This window comes from Salvelinus alpinus, chromosome 26 (genome assembly GCF_045679555.1).
Source record: "Salvelinus alpinus chromosome 26, SLU_Salpinus.1, whole genome shotgun sequence".
Lineage (NCBI taxonomy): Eukaryota > Metazoa > Chordata > Actinopteri > Salmoniformes > Salmonidae > Salvelinus > Salvelinus alpinus.
The window spans coordinates 17,330,372-17,350,904 of NC_092111.1; the positions used below are offsets into that span (position 1 = coordinate 17,330,372).

At 41.8% G+C, this 20,533-nt stretch overlaps 1 protein-coding gene across 1 annotated transcript; it reads right to left on the reverse strand.

Moving 5' to 3' along the window:
• Positions 1-9,432: 9,432 nt before the first annotated feature.
• Positions 9,433-10,987, reverse strand: LOC139554306 (type-4 ice-structuring protein-like). The gene is made up of 3 exons (XM_071367071.1): positions 10,935-10,987; positions 9,932-10,039; positions 9,433-9,659 (listed from the first exon to the last, which is right to left on the reverse strand). The coding sequence occupies exons 1-3, from the start codon at positions 10,985-10,987 to the stop codon at positions 9,491-9,493; spliced, it is 330 nt and encodes a 109-aa protein (XP_071223172.1). The 3' UTR covers positions 9,433-9,490.
• Between the last annotated feature and the right edge of the window lie 9,546 nt (positions 10,988-20,533).

Below are 20,533 nucleotides of genomic sequence, written 5' to 3' on the forward strand. Positions count from 1 at the left end.
ATGGACTCTTAATAATAACATCTTTGTCTTTCAGGACTGTATTTTTAAACAAAGGATGTGCCATGGGAGCTTGCTACAGCCCTTCCTATGCTGGTTTGTACTTAGGTAAATGGGAAAATTACTTCATTTTGGATCCTTCAAAAAAACAGTTATTTGACTGGATTATATGGCGGGGACGCTATTTTGATGATGTTTGCCTGTTCTGGTCTGGCTCAGAAGATGAACTTATTTCTTTCAACCAATACCTTAACAGCAATAACTCTAACATCAAACTAACTATGGAGTACAGCAAGGATAACATGCATTTTGTTGGACCTTGACATCAGTAAAAATGACGAAGGTAGTTTGCACACATCAATCTTTAGGAAGCCTACAGATGGGAATACCATTCTGACGGCAGACAGTTTTCACCCCAAAAGGCTAAAAGAGAACATTCCATATGGCCAATTCCAAAGAGTCCGCAGAATTTGTGATCAGGCAACAGACTACAGTGTCTAATCTGCTGAATTGGAGAATCGCTTCTTGAATCGGGGCTACAGCGCTCAGGTCCGGAAAGATGCAGGTATAAGGGCCGGATGACTTGACAGAGAGAACTTGTTGCGAAGGGGAGCGCCTCGTGATGCATCAGAGAACATTAAAAAATAATTGATGAATCATCCAAAGTGATACGCTACCACGCTAAGTCTTCCCAGAGCCACCAGTCATAATCTTTAAGAGATGTCCTACCTTAATGACAAATTAGTTCACAGCTATCTTCCTGGTGACAGTCAAAAAACTTGGCTAGCACACAAACTCAAGGGCTCTTTTAAATGCAACCAGTGCAACCATTGCAGATATTTTGCACAGAAAAAGTTTTTTGTTGACACAGCTTCTAAAATGGAGTATCAAGTCAAGCATTTCATTAACTGCAAAACCACTCATGTCATCTACAGATTGGATTGTCCACAGTGCAAGGTATTCTACATTGGACGGACAAAGAGACGCCTTCAAGACCGCTTAGAGGAACACAAGTACGGCTTACGGGTAGGCAATGAAGACTACCCCATGGCAAGGCACTACAAGTCCTTACACCATGGTAACCCTGCCTCCCTACAAGGTATGGGTATTGATCATGTTCCGGGCTCAATTAGAAAAGGGGACCGTCTTAAACAGCTAAACCAAAGGGAACGGTTTAAGATTTACAAACTACAGGCCATTAAGTACCCTGGTTTAAATTAAGATATGGATTTCTCACCTTTTCTGTGGGGTCGTGATAGGTCTATTTGCTGTCATCTAGTGGACATTTTTGCTCTTTTGTCCTCAGCTATGTTTAGACTGTTGTCCATGTTCGCTGTGTTTTAGGGTACTATGGAATAGATGGCTCTCCTATTCTTGGCACTTTGTCCAGTCATATTAAAGGTTAGAACAACCTTTCTAGGGGTTCTGATGCTTCTAGCTTGGAGTTGCATTTTTGATAACATATTTATAATATTTCACTTTTTAATGTGTATAGTATTGCTTAATAGGTGTTGTCCAATGAATGCTGTAACCACTCCCTCTTCAAATCAGGACTGATTTGAAAAAGCTGTTCAAAAGAGAATATTTTATTATCATTTCTTTGTACTCCCTGACGAAGGCCATGCAGCCGAAACGCGTCAGAGTTTTTAAACTTTGTTTCCATTGAACATGCCATACAAATAAAGGCATTTAAATTACTTATATGAATAGTGCCTTAGTCCTCCTTTCTTTTTGATGACAGATTTGCATCTGTTGGCCACAGACACATAAAAAAAAGTTAGGGGCGCGGATCAGTAAACCAGTCAGTATGTGGTGTGACCACCATTTGCCTAAAACAGCGTGACACATCTCCTTCACATAGAGTTGATCAGGCTGTTGATTGTGGCCTGTGGAATGTTGTCCCACTACTCTTCAATGGCTGTGCGAAGTTACTGGATATTGGCTGGTACTGGAGCACGCTGTCCTGCACGTCGATCCAGAGCATCCCAAACATGCTCAATGGGAGAAGAACTAGGACATTTTCAGCTCCCAGAAATTATGTACAGATCCTTGTGACATGGGGCCGTGCATTATCATGCTGAAACATGAGGTGATGGCGGAGGATGAATGGCACGACAATGGGCCTCAGGATCTCGTCACGGTATTTCTGTGCATTCAAATTGACATTGATAAAATGGAATTGTGTTCATTGTCCTAGCTTATGTCTGCCCGTACCGTAACCCCACTGCCACCATGAGGCACTCTGTTCACAACGTTGACATCAATACACTGCTCGCCCACACAACACCATACACGCTGCTTTCCATCTTCCCGGTGCAGTTGAAACCGGGATTTATCTGTCAAGAGCACACTTCTCCAGCATGCCAGTGGCCATCGAAGGTGAGAATTTTCCCACGGAAGTCGGTTTACGATGCTGAACTGCAGTCAGGTCAAGACCCTGGTGAGGATGACTAGCACACAGATGATTTTCCTGATTTCTGACAGTTTGTGCAGAAATTCTTCGGTTGTGCAAACCCACAGCTTCATCAGCTGTCTGGGTGATTGGTTTTAGACAATCCCACAGGTGAAAAAGCCGAATGTGGAGGTCCTGGGCTGGTGTGGTTACACGTGGTCTGCGGTTGTGAGGCCGGTTTGAAGTACTGCCAAATTCTCTAAAACGACTTTTGAGACAGCTTATGGTAGAGAAATTAACATTACATTTTCTGGCAACAGCTCTGGTGGACATTCCTGCGGTCAGCATGCCAATTGCATGCTCCCTCAAAACTTGAGACATCTGTGGCATTGTGTTGTGTTTCATTTTATTGTCCCCAGCACAAGGTGCACCTGTGTAATGATCATGTTGTTTAATCAGCTTCTTGATATGCCACACCTGTCAGGTGGATGAATTATCTTGGCAAAGGAGAAATGCTCACTAACAGGGATGTAAACAAATTTGTGCACAATCTTTGAGCAAAATAACTTTTTTGTGCTTATGGAACATTTCTGGGATATTTTATTTCAGCTCATGAAACATGGGACCAACACTTTACATGTTTACACTTCTTCCATTTAATAATGATTGAGGCCACTGTGTTCTTGGGGACCTTCAATGCTGCAGAAATGTTTTGGTACCCTTCACCAGATCTGTGTCTCGACACAATCCTGTATCGGAGCTCTACGGACAATTCCTTCGACCTCATGGCTTGGTTTTTGCTCTGACATATACTGTCAACTGTGGGACCTTATATAGACAGGTGTGTGCCTTTCCAAATCATGTCCAATCAATTGACTTTTGAATTTACCAGAGGTAGACTCCAATCAAGTTGTAGAAACATCTCAAGGATGATCAATGGAAATAGGATGCACCTGAGCTTAATTTCGAGTCTCATTGCAAAGGGTCTGAATAATTATGTAAATAAGGAATTTCTGTTTTTCATTTTGAATATATTTGCAATCATTTCTAAAAACGTCTTTTCGCTTTGTCATTATGGGTATTGTGTGTAGATTGCTGAGGATTTTTGTTTATTTAATGCTTCTCCCTCCCTCTTGGTCTTAGGCTTTGGGATAGTTAAAAGGCCAGTGCCAGAGTACCTGAAAGACCTACTAGAACATTAATAATTTAGCTGTTTGAAAACCAATTTCTCCAGAATCGAGTTGTGTGACATTATTTTTATCCAACAAGTATGTAGTCACAAGCTTGATGTCATCATTGCATGCTAGGAATATGGGACCAAATACTAAACGTTTAACTTCTTTCATACACTATAAGTACATTTGTTCAAATACTTAACTTCTTCAAATCGGGGGGCTAGATACATAAAGTGGGGAAGAACTGGGACGAAAGGTACACTTTATTTTCTTACGTACTCAGAGATTGATAGAGCTAGAGCCACCATATTTTACTATAAACCACTTATACATGTCCTCAACCATTAGCAACTGTAATTTCATTTCTAGGTTAAAGGAGTTCAAATGAAATAGACAGAGAACAGAACTACCACAACGTTACTTTTGTACCTACTGCGGGCCGAAGTAACACATGCTTTGTCGGAAGTAAGGGCTAGCGAGAAGTGCACAATATCTGTGTCATGACTGTCCATGAGAATCCAAATAGGTCAGATCAGGTTTGCAATGAATAACTTCAGTCAGACGTAGACGGGGAAGGAAATAGCTAGTGGGGATTAACAACTCACGTACTGTTGTAAATCAAGGGAGAAGATCCAGGCCTGTGCTCTCCAAATCCACCAAAGGAATGTGCTTTGTCTCAACAGACATTTTTCCCGCTGAAACTCTACCACGTTCAAAAGCAAATACTGGAACAACATTTCTAATGTAGAACATGGGGAACGGTCAAAGGCGATCTATAGAACACTAATGTCATTTTGTTTGTTATTTTGTGATGTCATTAAAAATGTTATAAAGGAAATACTGTAACTTGGAAAGTATACCCACTACAGTACATATATGAAGTTTCCATACTATGCGTTTCAACCCTGTGTTTTGTGTACGTGTTTGTTTAATCAATAACATCCTGATATGTCAATCAAGATGGCGCTGACAGAGATGGTCGCCTCGCTTTGCGTTCTTAGGGAACTATGCAGTATTTATTTTATTTTATGTACTATTTCTTACATTGTTAGCCAAGGAAATCTCAAGTGTTATTACATACAGCCGGGAAGAACTATTGGATATGAGAGCAACATCAACTTACCAACATTACGACCAGGAATACGACTTTCCCGAAGCTCTTCGGACCACCACCCAAGACAATGGACCTAATCCCAGCAGCTGACTGAAAACAACGGCGACGGAGAAGGGGCAGACGGAGCAGTCTTCTGGTTAGACTTCGTAAATGGGCACACCGCTCACCGCTCCCGAGTATATTACTTGACAATGTCCAGTCTCTTGCCAACAAGGTAGATGAAATTCGAGCGAGGTTTGTCTTCCAGAGAGACATCAGAGATTGTAACATTCTCTGTTTCACGGAAACATGGCTCTCTCGGGATATGTTGTCGGAATTGGTTCAGCCACCTGGCTTCTCCATGCATCGTGCCGACAGAGATAAACACCTCTCTAGGAAGAGGAAGGGCGGGGGTGTATGCTTTATGATTTAACAACTCTTGGTGTAATCATAACAACATACAGGAACTCAAGTCCTTCTGCTCACCCGACCTAGAATTCCTTACAACCAAATGTTGGCCATTCTACCTACCAACAGAATTCTCGTGAGTTATAGTCACAGCTGTGTACATCCCCCCCCTTAAGCGAACACCAAGACGGCCCTTAAGGAACTTTTCTGGACTCTATGTAAATTGGAAACTATATATCCGGGGCAAATATTCTTGACTACTGCTACTCTAACTTCCGTGATGCATACAAAGCCCTCCCCCGCCCTCCCTTCGGCAAATCCGACCACGACGCCATCTTACTCGTCTCGTACACAGACAGTGTAGTGAAGAAGGCGCAACAGCGCTTCTTGAACCTCAGGAGGCTGAAGAAATTTGGCTTGTCACCCAAATCCCTGACTAACTTTTACAGATGCACAATCGAGAGCATCCTGTCGGGCTGTATATCACAGCCTGGTACGGCAACTGCACCGACCTCAACTGCAAGGCTCTCCAGAGGGTGGTGCGGTCTGCACAATGCATCACCGGGGCCAAAATACCTGCCCTCCATGACACACCTACAACACCCGATGTCACAGGAAGGCCAAAAAGATCATCAAGGACAACAACCACCCGAGCCACTGCCTGTTCACACCGTTATCACCCAGAAGGTAAGGTCAGTACAGGTGCATCAAAGCTGGAACTGAGAGATTGAAAAACAGCTTCTATCTCAAAGCCATCAGACTGTCAAATAACCATCACTAACTCAGAGAGGCTGCTGCCTACACTGAGACCCAATCACTGGACACTTTAATAAATTCATCACTAGTCACTTTATTAAACAATGCCACTTTAAATAATGCCACTTTAATAATGTTTACATATCTTACTTTACTCACATCACATGTACAGTGGGGAGAACAAGTATTTGATACAATGCCAATTTTGCAGGTTTTCCTACTTACAAAGCATGTAGAGGTCTGTAATTTTTATCATAGGTACACTTCAACTGCGAGAGACGGAATCTAAAACAAAAATCCAGAAAATCACATTGTATGATTTTTAAGTAGTTAATTTGCATTTTATTGCATGACATAAGTATTTGATACATCAGAAAAGCAGAACTTAATATTTGGTACAGAAACCTTTGTTTGCAATTACAGAGATCATACGTTTCCTGTAGTTCTTGACCAGGTTTGCACACACTGCAGCATGGATTTTGGCCCACTCCTCCATACAGACTCCAGGACCTTGAGATGCTTCTTACGGAGCCACTCCTTAGTTGCCCTGGCTGTGTGTTTCGGGTCGTTGTCATGCTGGAAGACTCAGCTACGACCCATCTTCAATGCTCTTACTGAGGGAAGGAGGTTGTTGGCCAAGATCTCGCGATACATGGCCCCATCCATCCTCCCCTCAATACAGTGCAGTTGTCCTGTCCCCTTTGCAGAAAAGCATCCCCAAAGAATGATGTTTCCACCTCCATGCTTCACGGTTGGGATGGTGTTCTTGGGATTGTACTCATCCTTCTAATTCCTCCAAACACGGCGAGTGGAGTTTAGACCAAAAAGCTCTATTTTTGTCTCATCAGACCACATGACCTTCTCCCATTCCTCCTCTGGATCATCCAGATGGTCATTGGCAAACTTCAGACGGGCCTGGACATGCGCTGGCTTGAGCAGGGGGACCTTGCGTGCGCTGCAGGATTTTAATCCATGACGGCGTAGTGTGTTACTAATGGTTTTCTTTGAGACTGTGGTCCCAGCTCTCTTAAGGTCATTGACCAGGTCCTGCCGTGTAGTTCTGGGCTGATCCCTCACCTTCCTCATGATCATTGATGCCCCACGAGGTGAGATCTTGCATGGAGCCCCAGACTGAGGGTGATTGACCGTCATCTTGAACTTCTTCCATTTTCTAATAATTGCGCCAACAGTTGTTGCCTTCTCACCAAGCTGCTTGCCTATTGTCCTGTAGCCCATCCCAGCCTTGTCTACAATTTTATCCCTGATGTCCTTACACAGCTCTCTGGTCTTGGCCATTGTAGAGAGATTAGAGTCTGTTTGATTGAGTGTGTGGACAGGTGTCTTTTATACAGGTAACGAGTTCAAACAGGTGCAGTTAATACAGGTAATGAGTGGAGCACAGGAGGGTTTCTTAAAGAAAAACTAACAGGTCTGTGAGAGCCGGAATTCTTACTGGTTGGTAGGTTATCAAATACTTGTGTCATGCAATAAAATGCTAATTAATTACTTAAAAATCATACAATGTGATTTTCTGGATTTTTGTTTTAGATTCCGTCTCTCACAGTTGAAGTGTACCTATGATAAAAATTACAGACCTCTACATGCTTTGTAAGTAGGAAAACATGCAAAATCGGCAGTGTATCAAATACTTGTTCTCCCCACTGTATATACTGTATTTTATACCATCTACTGCACCATGCCTATGCCACTTGGCCATCGCTCATCCATATATTCACCACTTTAGATTTGTGCGTATTAGGTAGTTGGTGGGGAATTGTTAGATTACTTGTTAAATTTGTGTGTAGTAGGTAGTTGTTGGGAATTGTTAGATATTACTTGTTAGATATTACTGCACTGTTGGAACTAGAAGCACAAGTATTTCGCTACACTCACATTAACATCTGCTAACCATGTGTATGTGACCAATAAAATTTGATTTGATGTCTGGAACAGGAAAAAAATAAAAAAAACACAATTCTACAAAAAACAAGTCTTTCTTTTTTTACTTTCCCTTGTTCAAAACAACTTGTGTATATAACTGGTTGAAATGTTGTTGCAAGCGTACCGATTTTTTTGCTGGGAGGTTGTCTTCCTCATTAGGCACATGCGTGTGTCATTACGTCATTCTAGCTTCTGTGTTATTTGAGAAAATGGGTGTGTTACTTCCGCACCGCGTTACTTTCGTCATGGTTTGCGGTGAGGACTAGATGGTATACAGCTACGAACAGAATGTACTTTTCATAGGTTAGGAGAACTTACACAGCAGGTTATGATAATTAACATAGCAGGTTAAAATAATTAGGTAAAGGTTAGGACACTTCTTAGGTTTATGCGTAATTAAAATTCAAAGATTCTGCCCGAAACAACAAAAATAAAAGACAATTTATGCAATGTAGGTGTCACTTCCATATGTAGTGTCACGCCCTGATCTGTTTCACCTGTCCTTGCGCTTGTCTCCACCCCCCTCCAGGTGTCGCCCCTCTTTCCAATTATCCCCTGTGTTTTTATACCTGTGTTCTCTGTCTGTTTGTTGCCAGTTCGTCTTGTTCGTTCAAGCTAACCAGCAGTTTCCTGTCAGCTCCTATCGTTTCCCAGCCTCTCTTTCCTCATCTTCCTGGTTTTTGACCTCTGCTTATCCTCACCCTGTACTGCCCGCCTGACCTTTCTGCCTGTCCCTGACCCTGAGTTTGCCTGCCGTCCTGTACTGTTGCTCCACCTCTGGATTACTGAACTCTGCCTGTCCCTGACCCTGAGTCCGCCTGCCATACTGTACCTTTGCTTTACCCTGGATCTTCGACCCCTGCCCGCCTTGACCTGTCTTTGCCTGCCCCTGTTGCAACAACAAACATTGTTACCTCGACAGTCTGCACCTGGGTCTTACCTTTATTCCTGATATGTAGCTGTATACCATGTAGCGACAACCCGGTTCTCCACTGCTTTTATTTAAAAACGGTAAAAACGATATGTATGAAAGTACCCTCAGATGAAAGGTGACATGTTGTACTGTCACCTCATATGAAACATTTGCTATAAAATACAAAATGCTGTAGAAGAGCCAAAAGTACACATTTTAGTTTCACTGTCCAAATAAATACGGAGGGGAGTGTATTGATGTTTTAATTGAGGGAATGGGTTGGTAGTGTATGACCTGTGATGGAATAAAATGGGTTATTGAAACGAGAATTCCTAAATTGAGGAATTAAACAGATTTTCAATAATCGTACACCAAACAAATATGTGAAGTGATTTATGACTGGAAACTAATTTCAGTGAAAATGAATAGACTACAAATTACAATAGAGACCACAGAACCAGTTTCCAAGTTGTAATGATGTTCTGGATTACTACTGTCTGTCTTTGCATGTCAACAATATTCGTCTTGGCACAAATACAGAAGACTTTCTAGGGAGTTTATCCTAGCCACCGTGCTTCTACACCTGCATTGCTTGCTGTTTGGGGTTTTAGGCTGGGTTTCTGTACAGCACTTTGTGACATCAGCTGATGTAAGAAGGGCTTTATAAATACATTTGATTGATTGATTGATTGACTTAAGCAGAGGGTTGAAAGCTTGTCTGGTTCCAACTCTTGGTGGATTGGTTTTGGCTGATTGTAAGCCCATGGAGCTGTTGATTCGGTCCGAGGTGATAAGGTTATTGAAAAATAACTGCTTTATTGGCCGAGGGACTTGGTCTGGTCCATCAGCTTGCGTAAGAGGTCTTCCATCTGAGCCTGGAAGTTGTCGACCAGAGGCTTAAGCTGGGCCTGCATGTTCTCAGCCAGGGGCTTCAGCTGGGCCTGGATCTGCTGCAGCTGGGCCTTTCCATCCTCTACGAACGTCCTGTTATGGAAGGAAACTGGTGGTTAGTGGTCTGAATATTGACAAAGGAGAGTGCCAAAAATATTATTTGAAAATAAGTTCAAAACACATTACCTGTTAAAGCTTTTGCAGGTCATTAGCATTTTTTAAATCTAATTTTGGAATGTATATGATTGTTGCGAAGCATCCATTCTACAGCATTATTTTTGACTGCTGTTTATTGTAAATTATGCAAAAGAATGAAGATGTGTTGTGTTTGTTTCACAGTTAATAGTTTAAAAAATGTCACTCACTCTGACTGGATCTTCTGCACTAGCTCCTGAGTGGTGGAGGTCAGCTGAGCTGACAGATCCTGGAAATACTGTGCCAGCGTCTCAACCTCGGGGGACTGTGCTGCTTGGCTTCCTATGGGTAGCCAGAGGATAACTTCATTAACATATTCCAACATTGTACTCAAACCGTTTATGCCCATACAGCATACAACAACACATACAAGACCCTCTCTACATACAGTCATTTAAAATACATGAGTTATAAATAAATCCACCAACTCTGCAATATAAGATTCCTATATCTTGCATATCTCTCAGTATTGTTGTATTATACGCTGAGTATAGCAAACATTAGGAAACCCTTTTGCCCTCAGAACAGCCCAGATTTATCGGGCATGGACTCTACAAAGTGTCGAAGCATTCCACAGGGATGGATGCTGGCCCATGTTGACTCCAATGCTTCCCACAGTTGTGTCAAGTTGGCAGGATTTTCTTTGGGTGGTGGACCATTCTTGATACACACGGGAAACTGTTGAGCGTGAAAACCCAGCAGCATTGCAGTTCTTGACACAAACCGGTGCTCCTGGCACCTTCTACCATATCCCGTTCAAATGGACTTAAATATTTTCACCCTCCGAATGGCACACATACACAATCCACGTCTTAATTGTCTCAAGGTTTAAACATCCTTATTTAACCTGTCTCCTCCCCTTCATCTACACTGATTGAAGTGGATTTAACAAGTGACATCAATAAGGGATCATAGCTTTCGCCTGGATTCACCTAGTCAGTCTATGTGAGGGAAAGAGCAGGTGTTCTTAATGTTTTGTACACTCAGTGTATCGTGCACATATATGAAATATAGTTATAGATCCACATAATCTCCATACAGAATGCAATCTATGAGACTGTGTGTGTGTGTACGTGTTTTTGTTTCAGCTATGATTGTGTATTTAATTCTGAGTGCTACCACAGGGGAGAAACTAACGACAGAGTGTTCCTTTCACTTATGAAGATTTTTCACTTAAAGTGTGCCAGAGCGAGCACGACAACTAGGGCGGCAAGGGAGAACTTCATGGCTGCTGAGTATGGCACCTGAGGAGAGAAGAAAGTGCTAGGATTAGCTTGACCCCATAGGTCTGTGGAGGCATGGTTTGATCACCGGATGGCTGTGGTGTAAAGTAACTAAGTAAAAATAATTTTAAGTACTACTAAGTCGTTTTCACTTTACTATTCATATTTTTGACAATTTGTACTTTTACTCCACCACATTCTTAAAGAAAATATGTACTTTTTAATCCCATATATTTCCCCTGACACATAAAAGTACTTGTTACATTTCAAATGCTCAGGCTGGAGAGAAATATGGTCCAATTCACACACAACGCATTGTCATCACTACTGCCTCTGATCTGGTGGACTCACTAACCACAAATACTGCGTTTGTAAAATATGTCTGAGTGGTGGAGTTTGCCCCTGGCTATCCGTATATTTAAAACACAAGAACATCGTGCTGTCTGGTTTGTGTAATATACGGAATTTGATGAAGACACATAGTATTTACTTTTTATATTTTTACTCAAGTATGACAATTGATTACTTTTTCCACCACTGTACTTTAGTACATTTACTGAAGTAGTATTTTACTGTGGGACATTCACTTTTACTTGAGTCATTTTGTATTAAGGTATCTTTATTTTTACTCATGTATGACAATTAAGTACTTTTCCCACCACTCCCGGGTGGTAAGATTGCCATCCCTGAAGCATTTAGTTGTTTCAAGGATTTTCCCTTGGTATAACAAATAAGGGCACTCAGTGGCAGGTTTGGGATCAGTTAAACTTAACTCAGTTAATTCAGGAAGATTTTGAAATCATAATGAATTTGTTTAATAGTAATGGAGTTGGTCAAATACATGGCTCCCGAGTGGCGCAGCGGTCTAAGGCACAGCATCTTAGTACTAGAGGCGTCATTACAGACCCTGGTTCGATTCCAGGCTGTATTACAACCGGCTGTGATTGGGAGTCCCATATGGCGGAGCACAATTTGTCCAGCGTTGTTAGTGTTTGGTTGGGGTAGGCCGTCATTGTAAATAAGAATTAGTTCTTAATTGACTTACCTAGTTAAATAAAGGTTAAAATAAAGAAAAAAAATACCCGTACCCCTGACTCCCTAGTAAATTGCAACTTCTGCCTTAAGGACAACAAAGTCAAGGTATTGGAGTGGCCCTGACCTCAATCCTATAGACAATTTGTGGGCAGAACTGAAAAAGCGTGTGCGAGCAAGGAGGCCTACAAACCTGACTCAGTTACACCAGCTCTGTCAGGAGGAATGGGCCAAAATTCACCCAACTTATTGTGGGAAGCTTGTGGAAGGCTACCCAAAACGTTTGACCCAAGTTAAACAATTTAAAGGCAATGCTACCAAATACTAATTGAGTGTATGTAAACGTCTGACCCACTGGGAATGTGATAAAATAAATAAAATCTGAAATAAATCATTCTCTCTACTATTATTCTGACATTTCACATTCTTAAAATAAAGTGGTGATCCTAACTGACCTAAGACAGGGAATTTGTACTAGGATTAAATGTCAGAAATTGTGAGTTTGTATTTAGCTAATGTGTATGTAAACTTCCGACTTCAACTGTATATACACTACCATTCAAAAGTTTTGGGTCACTTATAAATGTCTTTGTTTTGAAGGAAATGCAATTTTTTTGTCCATGAAAATAACTTCAAATTGATCCGAAATACAGTGTAGACATTGTTAATGTTGTAAATGACTATTGTACGGCTGATTTGTAATGGAATATCTACATAGGCGTACAGAGGCCCATTATCAGCAACCATCACTCCTGTGTTCCAATGGCAAGTTGTGTTAGCTAATCCAAGTTTATCATTTTAAAAGGCTAATTGATCGTTAGAAAACCCTTTTGCAATTATGTTAGCACAGCTGAAAACGTTGTCCTATTAAAGAAGCAATAAAACTGGCCTTCTTTAGACTAGTTGAGTATCTGGAGCATCAGCATTTGTGGGTTCGATTACAGGCTCAAAATGGCCAGAAACAAAGGACTTTCTTCTGAAACTCGTCAGTCTATTGTTGTTCTGCGATATAAAGGCTATTCCATGCGAGAAATTGTCAAGAAACTGATGATCTCGTATAACGTTGTGTACTACTCCCTTCACAGAACAACGCAAACTGGTTCTAACAGAATAGAAAGAGGAGTGGGAGGCCCAGGTGCACAACTGAGCAAGAGGACAAGTACATTAGAGTGTCTAGTTTGAGAAACAAACGCCTCACAAGTCCTCAACTGGCAGCTTCATTAAATAGTACCCCGCAAAACACCAGTCTCAACGTCAACAGTGAAGAGGCGACTCCGGGATGCTGGCATTCTAGGCAGAGTTCCTCTGTCCAGTGTCTGTGTTCTTTTGCCCATCTTAATCTTTTCTTTTTATTGGCCAGTCGGAGATATGGCATTTTCTTTGCAACACTGCATAGAAGGCCAGCATCCAGGAGTTGCCTCTTCACTGTTTACGTTGAGACCGGTGTTTTGCGGGTACTATTTAATGGGGCTGCCATATGTGTTATTTCATCGTTTTGATATCTTCACTATTATTCTACAATTTAGAAAATCGTCAAAATAATGAAAAACCCTGGAATGAGTAGGTGTCCAAACTTTTGACTGGTACTGTGTATATATATATCTGTCTGTCTGTCTGTCTGTCTGTCTGTCTGTCTGTCTGTCTGTCTGTCTGTCTGTCTGTCTGTCTGTCTGTCTGTCTGTCTGTCTGTCTGTCTGTCTGTCTGTCTGTCTGTCTGTGTATAACTATACATTTAATATTCATTTATACTGTTATGGCCTTTTATTCATAAATGTTGCATTTGGTAATATTAGGTCAGAATTCTTTAGTTATTAATGGTGGAATTTCTCCACAAACATTTCTATATGACGTCTGCATGTTACCTGGGGCCATTTATTTCCAGTGTCTTAGAGAAGGAGTGCCGATTTACCTTGGGTTAATCACAGACTGTGTTGATTCATACAATGCCCTTGAGCTCTTGTACTTTCCTTTCAGAAAAATATGCAGAAGCTAGGCCTGTGTTCACTACTACGGCTTTGAATGCAAAGGGCACTCAATATCATCTGTTATTTGTAGTGGTGACCCATCATTCAGGGCGGGTCGGACAGAGCCACACCTGTTTTGAGTCCCACAAACATAATGAATGGTCCAAAAATATATGAATTAGTATATATATTTTTTATTTAATTTTTGGTTGCCTGTTTTGCATGTTATTTTGGCATTAATACGTGTCACATATCAGTTTGCAAACAATGTACAAAATAAATACAAATCTTTGAGTTAATAAAGCCACATACAAACATTGAGTAAGGCAACTCCAAAATGCAGGCGTTTAAACTTAGCTCAGTGCTTTCTGTGGTGGTGGGGCAGCCAATGGAAAATACGGAGCGTAGAGTAAAGTAAAGTTCTCTAGTTGCGCCGTGATTGGCTCAATGTTCTGTCAGTCATGGGGACACTACGTCACTAAAATATCTACGGGGAGAGCTCGAAAATTCAAGCCCCTTGGGTGCTGCCATACAGTTACATTAGAAGTGCCCATCCAAGAAGGGTCATTGGCCACAGATAAAATGACGTTAAATCACGTTATATATACCGTAGCTTTGAATGGACTGATCATGTCAACATCATACTTTCAAAATCTTAGCTAGCAAGCTAGACAAGCAGTCATCATCATGAATCAAGTCGACAATCTACTGGCAAATCCTTTTCAATCCTTGTCATATGAAGAGAAATTATAGATAAAATGTATCGGTGCTCATTGGCCATTGGACATAAATATTACACAACAAGTTGGAAATTGCAAATTCAACAATGAGTGGTTTGGAAAGAATCAGTGGCTAACTGCAAGTGTTGCAAAGCCATCACTAGCCTGCTACTCAGTGGAGTGGGTGTATGGTCCAAGTCTGAGTTTAACTCGATATGACAACAGCCAGTGAAAGTGCAGGGCACCAAATTCAAACAACAGAAATCTCATAATTAAAATTCCTCTTTTTTTTTTTTTAAGTATCTCTCATGCTAGAAATGTTTGGAGACCTCTGCTATATACTATAGTTTATTTAAGCAATAAGGCCCTAGGGGGTGTGTTATATTGCCAATATATTTATTCCTCTTACGTTTGTGTATTGTATTGAATTGTATTGTATTGTATGTTTGAGTGGGCTATGAATCCAGGAAGATTAGCCATGATGGACAAATGGATATATTAGTAAAATCAACCTAAATAAACTACAAACATTTAGTATTGAGTCTGAGGTGATACACAACACATAGTATAAACCCATTCACCAGGTCAATGCAACCCCAGTACCTTATCATACTTTATAACCATTACGATAATCTCATCAGAACATAAGCCACCACTAGGTAATACATCAAGTGAGGAGAGTAGGGCCAATTGATATAGGCAGCAATGATGAGTATAATGCATTCTGGGAATTTTTTTGAAAATTATATTTGGTAAAACTTTACTATAGCCCCCCTTGTGTATGCATTCAAGCATACAACCATTATAACCTCTACATTATAACTGCTAATTACCACTACATTGTAACATCCATCATAGGAAGTCATAAACATTTAGAACACTGCCGTAAGACATTATAAATGCACTTATAATGGGCATTATAGATGACAGGCAATTTTGTTGTCATGTCCTCTTATGTCAACACAGGCTACACAATAACAATAACAGTTCTGCTTTAACATGCTACTTAGGAGGCTACAATGCAATTCATAAAGCTTTGTGTCACATATCTCAAGGCATACTATAGTGAATGTCATAATCCCCATAATTCTCCTTTGTTGTTATTGCGAAACATTTCAACTCTATATCTGACATGGTACAGGGGTCTTCTTTTTTTTATGAAGTCAACTGTGTCATGTGTCCTTATTGAGTGTACATTGCAGGCTTATGTAAAGTGACACCAGTTTGGTGTGACATAACAGCTTATAAACCACATCACAAGCACAGGTTCAAATTACTTAGAAAAGTCCCTGACTGAGAGGATGTGGCAGGGGGCAGTTGAGTGGGGCTTTGGTTAGCATCTGCTGGCAGCAGCATGGGATGAACATTCGGGGGGAACAGTCTGTAGCTGCACAGTGCCCTCTACTGATGCATTGCAGGGCTGCCTGACAAAAGCCTGGCCTGAGAGCCATACTTTACATATTTCTGAGCACCTTCAAGACATATACCAACTACAGGTCTAGTTCCTTTAGACATAAACGAAAGTAGAGAGGTTTTTTGAGAGGTTGGTCAGGGAAGATTGGTGGGCGTAATACGGGACTGTTTAGTAATTTAAAAGTTGCGTATTCGAATCGCATTGGGGACAATTGTAGCATTTTACCTAACCCTTCCCCTAAACCTTATACTAAATGTAAAACCATATACTGGAGTGGGCCTAATCAGGATTGTTTCTTGCCGGTCTTAAACAAATGTACTTTGAAACAAAAGTATACACCTCACACACATAGTTATGGGCTTCACAAAAAGAAGACACATGTACCATGTCAGATATACAGTGAAAAGTATTCAGACCCCTTGACTTTTTCCCACATTTTGTTACGTTACAGCCTTATTCTAAAATGGATTAAAAATATATATATTCATCAATCTACACACAATACCCAATAATTATGAAGCAAAAAAGGGTTTTATTCTAAAATGGATTAACTTATTCTAAATTTGATTTAAAAAATAAAAATCCTCAGCAAACTACACACAATACCCCATAAAAAAAACAGAAGTACCTTTTTTACATAAGTATTCAGAACCTTTGCTCTGAGACTCGAAATTGAGCTCAGGTGCATCCTGTTTCCATTGAGCATCCTTGAGATGTTTCTACAACTTGATTGGAGTCCACCTGTGGTAAAGTCAATTGATTGGACATGATTTGGAAGGCACACACCTGTCTATATAAGGTCCTACAGTTGACAGTGCATGTCAAAGCAAAAACCAAGCCATGAGGTCGAAGGAATTGTCCGTAGACAGAATTGTGTCGAGGCACAGATCTGAGGAAGGGTACCAGCATTGAAGATCCCCAAGAGCACAGTGGCCTCCATCAATCTTAAATGGAAGAAGTTTGGAACCACCAAGTCTCTTGCTGGAGCTGGCCGCCCCCGGCCAAACTGAGCAATCGGGGGAGAAGGGCATTGTCAGGGAGGTGACCAAGAACCCGATGAGAGCTCCTCTGTGGAGATGGGAGAACCTTCCAGAAGGACAACCATCTCTGCAGCACTCCACCATTATGGCATTTACGGTAGTGGCCAGACGGAAGCCACTCCTCAGTAAAAGGCACATGACAGCCCGCTTGGAGTTTGCCAAAATGCCCCTGAAGCATCCAACAAGTGCTCAGCATATGTGAGAACTCCTTCAAGACTGTTGGAAAAGCATTCTTCATGAAGCTGGTTGAGAGAATGCCAAGAGTGTGCAAAGCTATCATCAAGGCGAAGGGTGGCTACTTTGAAGAATCTCAAATATAAATTATATTTTGTTTTTTTGTTAAACACTTTTATGGTTGCTACAAGATTCCATGTGTGTTATTTCATAGTTTTGATGTCTTCACTATTACTCTACAATGTAGAAAATGAGTAGGTGTGTCCAGACTTTTGACTGGTACTGTATATTTATACTCCGGACTCTGACATTGCTTGTCCTAATATTTGTATATTTCTGAATTCCATTATTTGACTATAGATTTGTGTGTATTTTTGTGAATTGTTAGATATTACTGAACTATTGGAGCTAGGAAAACAAGCATTTTTCCGGCAATAACATCTCCTAAATAGAGTCTAAATAGAGCCTGGTTCCTCTCTAGGTTTCTTCCTAGGTTCCTGCCTTTCTATTGTGCTGCTACATCTGCATTGCTTGCTGTTTGGGGTTTTAGGCTGGGTTTCTGTATAAGCACTTTTTAACATCTGCTGATGTAAAAAGGTCTTTATAAATACATTTGATATGATTTTGATTTGTGTATGCGACCAATAAACTTTTCTTTGATTTGAGGTACATCATCCAATTCGTATGATACTGTATGACAGCTATTCCATTCATAATGTAACCTAACATAACGTGCACTGATTGTACCCCTTTTGCCATCAGAACAGCCTCAATTCGTTGGGGCATGGACTCTACAAGGGGTTAAACCATTTCCACAGGGATGCTGGCCCATGTTGACTCCAATGCTTTCCACAGTTGTGTCAAGTTGGATCATTCTTGATACATATGGGAAACTGTTAAGCATGAACAACTTGACACACTCAACCCAGTATGCCTGCCACCTACTACCATACCCAGGTCACATATTTACGTACAGAATAATACAAATTGCCCTGAGACCACGTTGCTGACAGAGAACTTGAAAAACTTGTTCACCTCTCTCACTTCTAACTCACTTCTACTCACTTCTGTTCTCGATTGGTTGTGGGACAGCATATGGGGCAGGTAAGAGTCATTGTAATGTGGATAGGTGGGTAGTATCTCGTGACAGATAATTAAATAATTAAAACACAGAGGAAAGATTATGGGTTCTGGCAGGGCCGGATCAACCTATTGGGCTATAGACCAGGCCTTTTTAAATCAGTATGTTCTCCAAGCACTAATATTTGAACTGCTTAGAAGCAAATGCTTGTTCACTCCGGCTTTAAATTATAGTTTGGTAGCCTACAAATAGAACTGAAAAATGTGAATGTCCTTTAAGAAAATGTAAGCTTGCGTTAGTCATCTTAGATCTTTGGTCTAGTTAGATGTATAATTGGTATAACTGGTTTAGATCTAAAATCGAGTTGGTCTATCGTCTAGTTAGTAGTAGGTCTGTCTAGCGCTGGTCAAGAGCTTTAATTTAGGGAGTGGTTAGTTGGTGTACTGTAAATCTAAATCTACAGTAGGAAGTTAGATGTTGTGTTGGTCTAGGGCAGGGTTCCCAACCAAGGATGGTTTTATTTGGCACCCCAACTTCTGAGCCCCCCCCCACCCCGTACTGTAAAAACGCAAGGAAATCAGCTCCAAGTAATTGTATTGTTAGCAAGTATTCCCACGCATAATAGAGAGACACGTGGTCATTTACAAATGCAAGCAAGGTTTGAAATTATTATGTTTTAGTCAAATATTATATCTGTTTGGGCTTCTTGCAGTCAGTTTGCAGTCTAAATGTTCTTTGTAATTATGCTCCTGTTTTTAGTTGGTTAAAACTTATTCGGGATCGGTGTCCCTTCCGCAGGACGGTTGAGCTAACGTAGGCTAATGTGATTAGCATGAGGTTGTAAGTAACAAGAAAACCTGCCAGGACACAGACATATCTGATATTGTCAGAAAGCTTATTAAATTCTTGTTTATCTAACTGCACTGTCCAACTTACAGTAGCTATACGCACTGCTAAAGCTAACTCTCTCTCCTCTGCTCTCATCCTTCTAGACCTATCGGCTGCCTTTGATACTGTGAACCATCAGATCCTCCTCTCCACCCTCTCCGAGCTGGGCATCTCCGGCGCGGCCCACGCTTGGATTGCGTCCTACCTGACAGGTCGCTCCTACCAGGTGGCGTGGCGAGAATCTGTCTCCGCACCACGTGCTCTCACCACTGGTGTCCCCCAGGGCTCTGTTCTAGGCCCTCTCCTATTCTCGCTATACACCAAGTCACTTGGCTCTGTCATATCCTCACATGGTCTCTCCTATCATTGCTATGCAGACGACACACAATTAATCTTCTCCTTTCCCCCCTCTGATAACCAGGTGGTGAATCGCATCTCTGCATGTCTGGCAGACATATCAGTGTGGATGACGGATCACCACCTCAAGCTGAACCTCGGCAAGACGGAGCTGCTCTTCCTCCCGGGGAAGGACTGCCCGTTCCATGATCTCGCCATCACGGTTGACAACTCCATTGTGTCCTCCTCCCAGAGTGCTAAGAACCTTGGCGTGATCCTGGACAACACCCTGTCGTTCTCAACTAACATCAAGGCGGTGACCCGTTCCTGTAGGTTCATGCTCTACAACATTCGCAGAGTACGACCCTGCCTCACGCAGGAAGCGGCGCAGGTCCTAATCCAGGCACTTGTCATCTCCCGTCTGGATTACTGCAACTCGCTGTTGGCTGGGCTCCCTGCCTGTGCCATTAAACCCCTACAACTCATCCAGAACGCCGCAGCCCGTCTGGTGTTCAACTTTCCCAAGTTCTCTCACGTCACCCCGCTCCTCCGCTCTCTCCACTGGCTTCCAGTTGAAGCTCGCATCCGCTACAAGACCATGGTGCTTGCCTACGGAGCTGTGAGGGGAACGGCACCCCCGTACCTTCAGGCTCTGATCAGGCCCTACACCCAAACAAGGGCACTGCGTTCATCCACCTCTGGCCTGCTCGCCTCCCTACCTCTGAGGAAGTACAGTTCCCGCTCAGCCCAGTCAAAACTGTTCGCTGCTCTGGCACCCCAATGGTGGAACAAACTCCCTCACGACGCCAGGTCAGCGGAGTCAATCACCACCTTCCGGAGACACCTGAAACCCCACCTCTTTAAGGAATACCTAGGATAGGATAAAGTAATCCTTCTAACC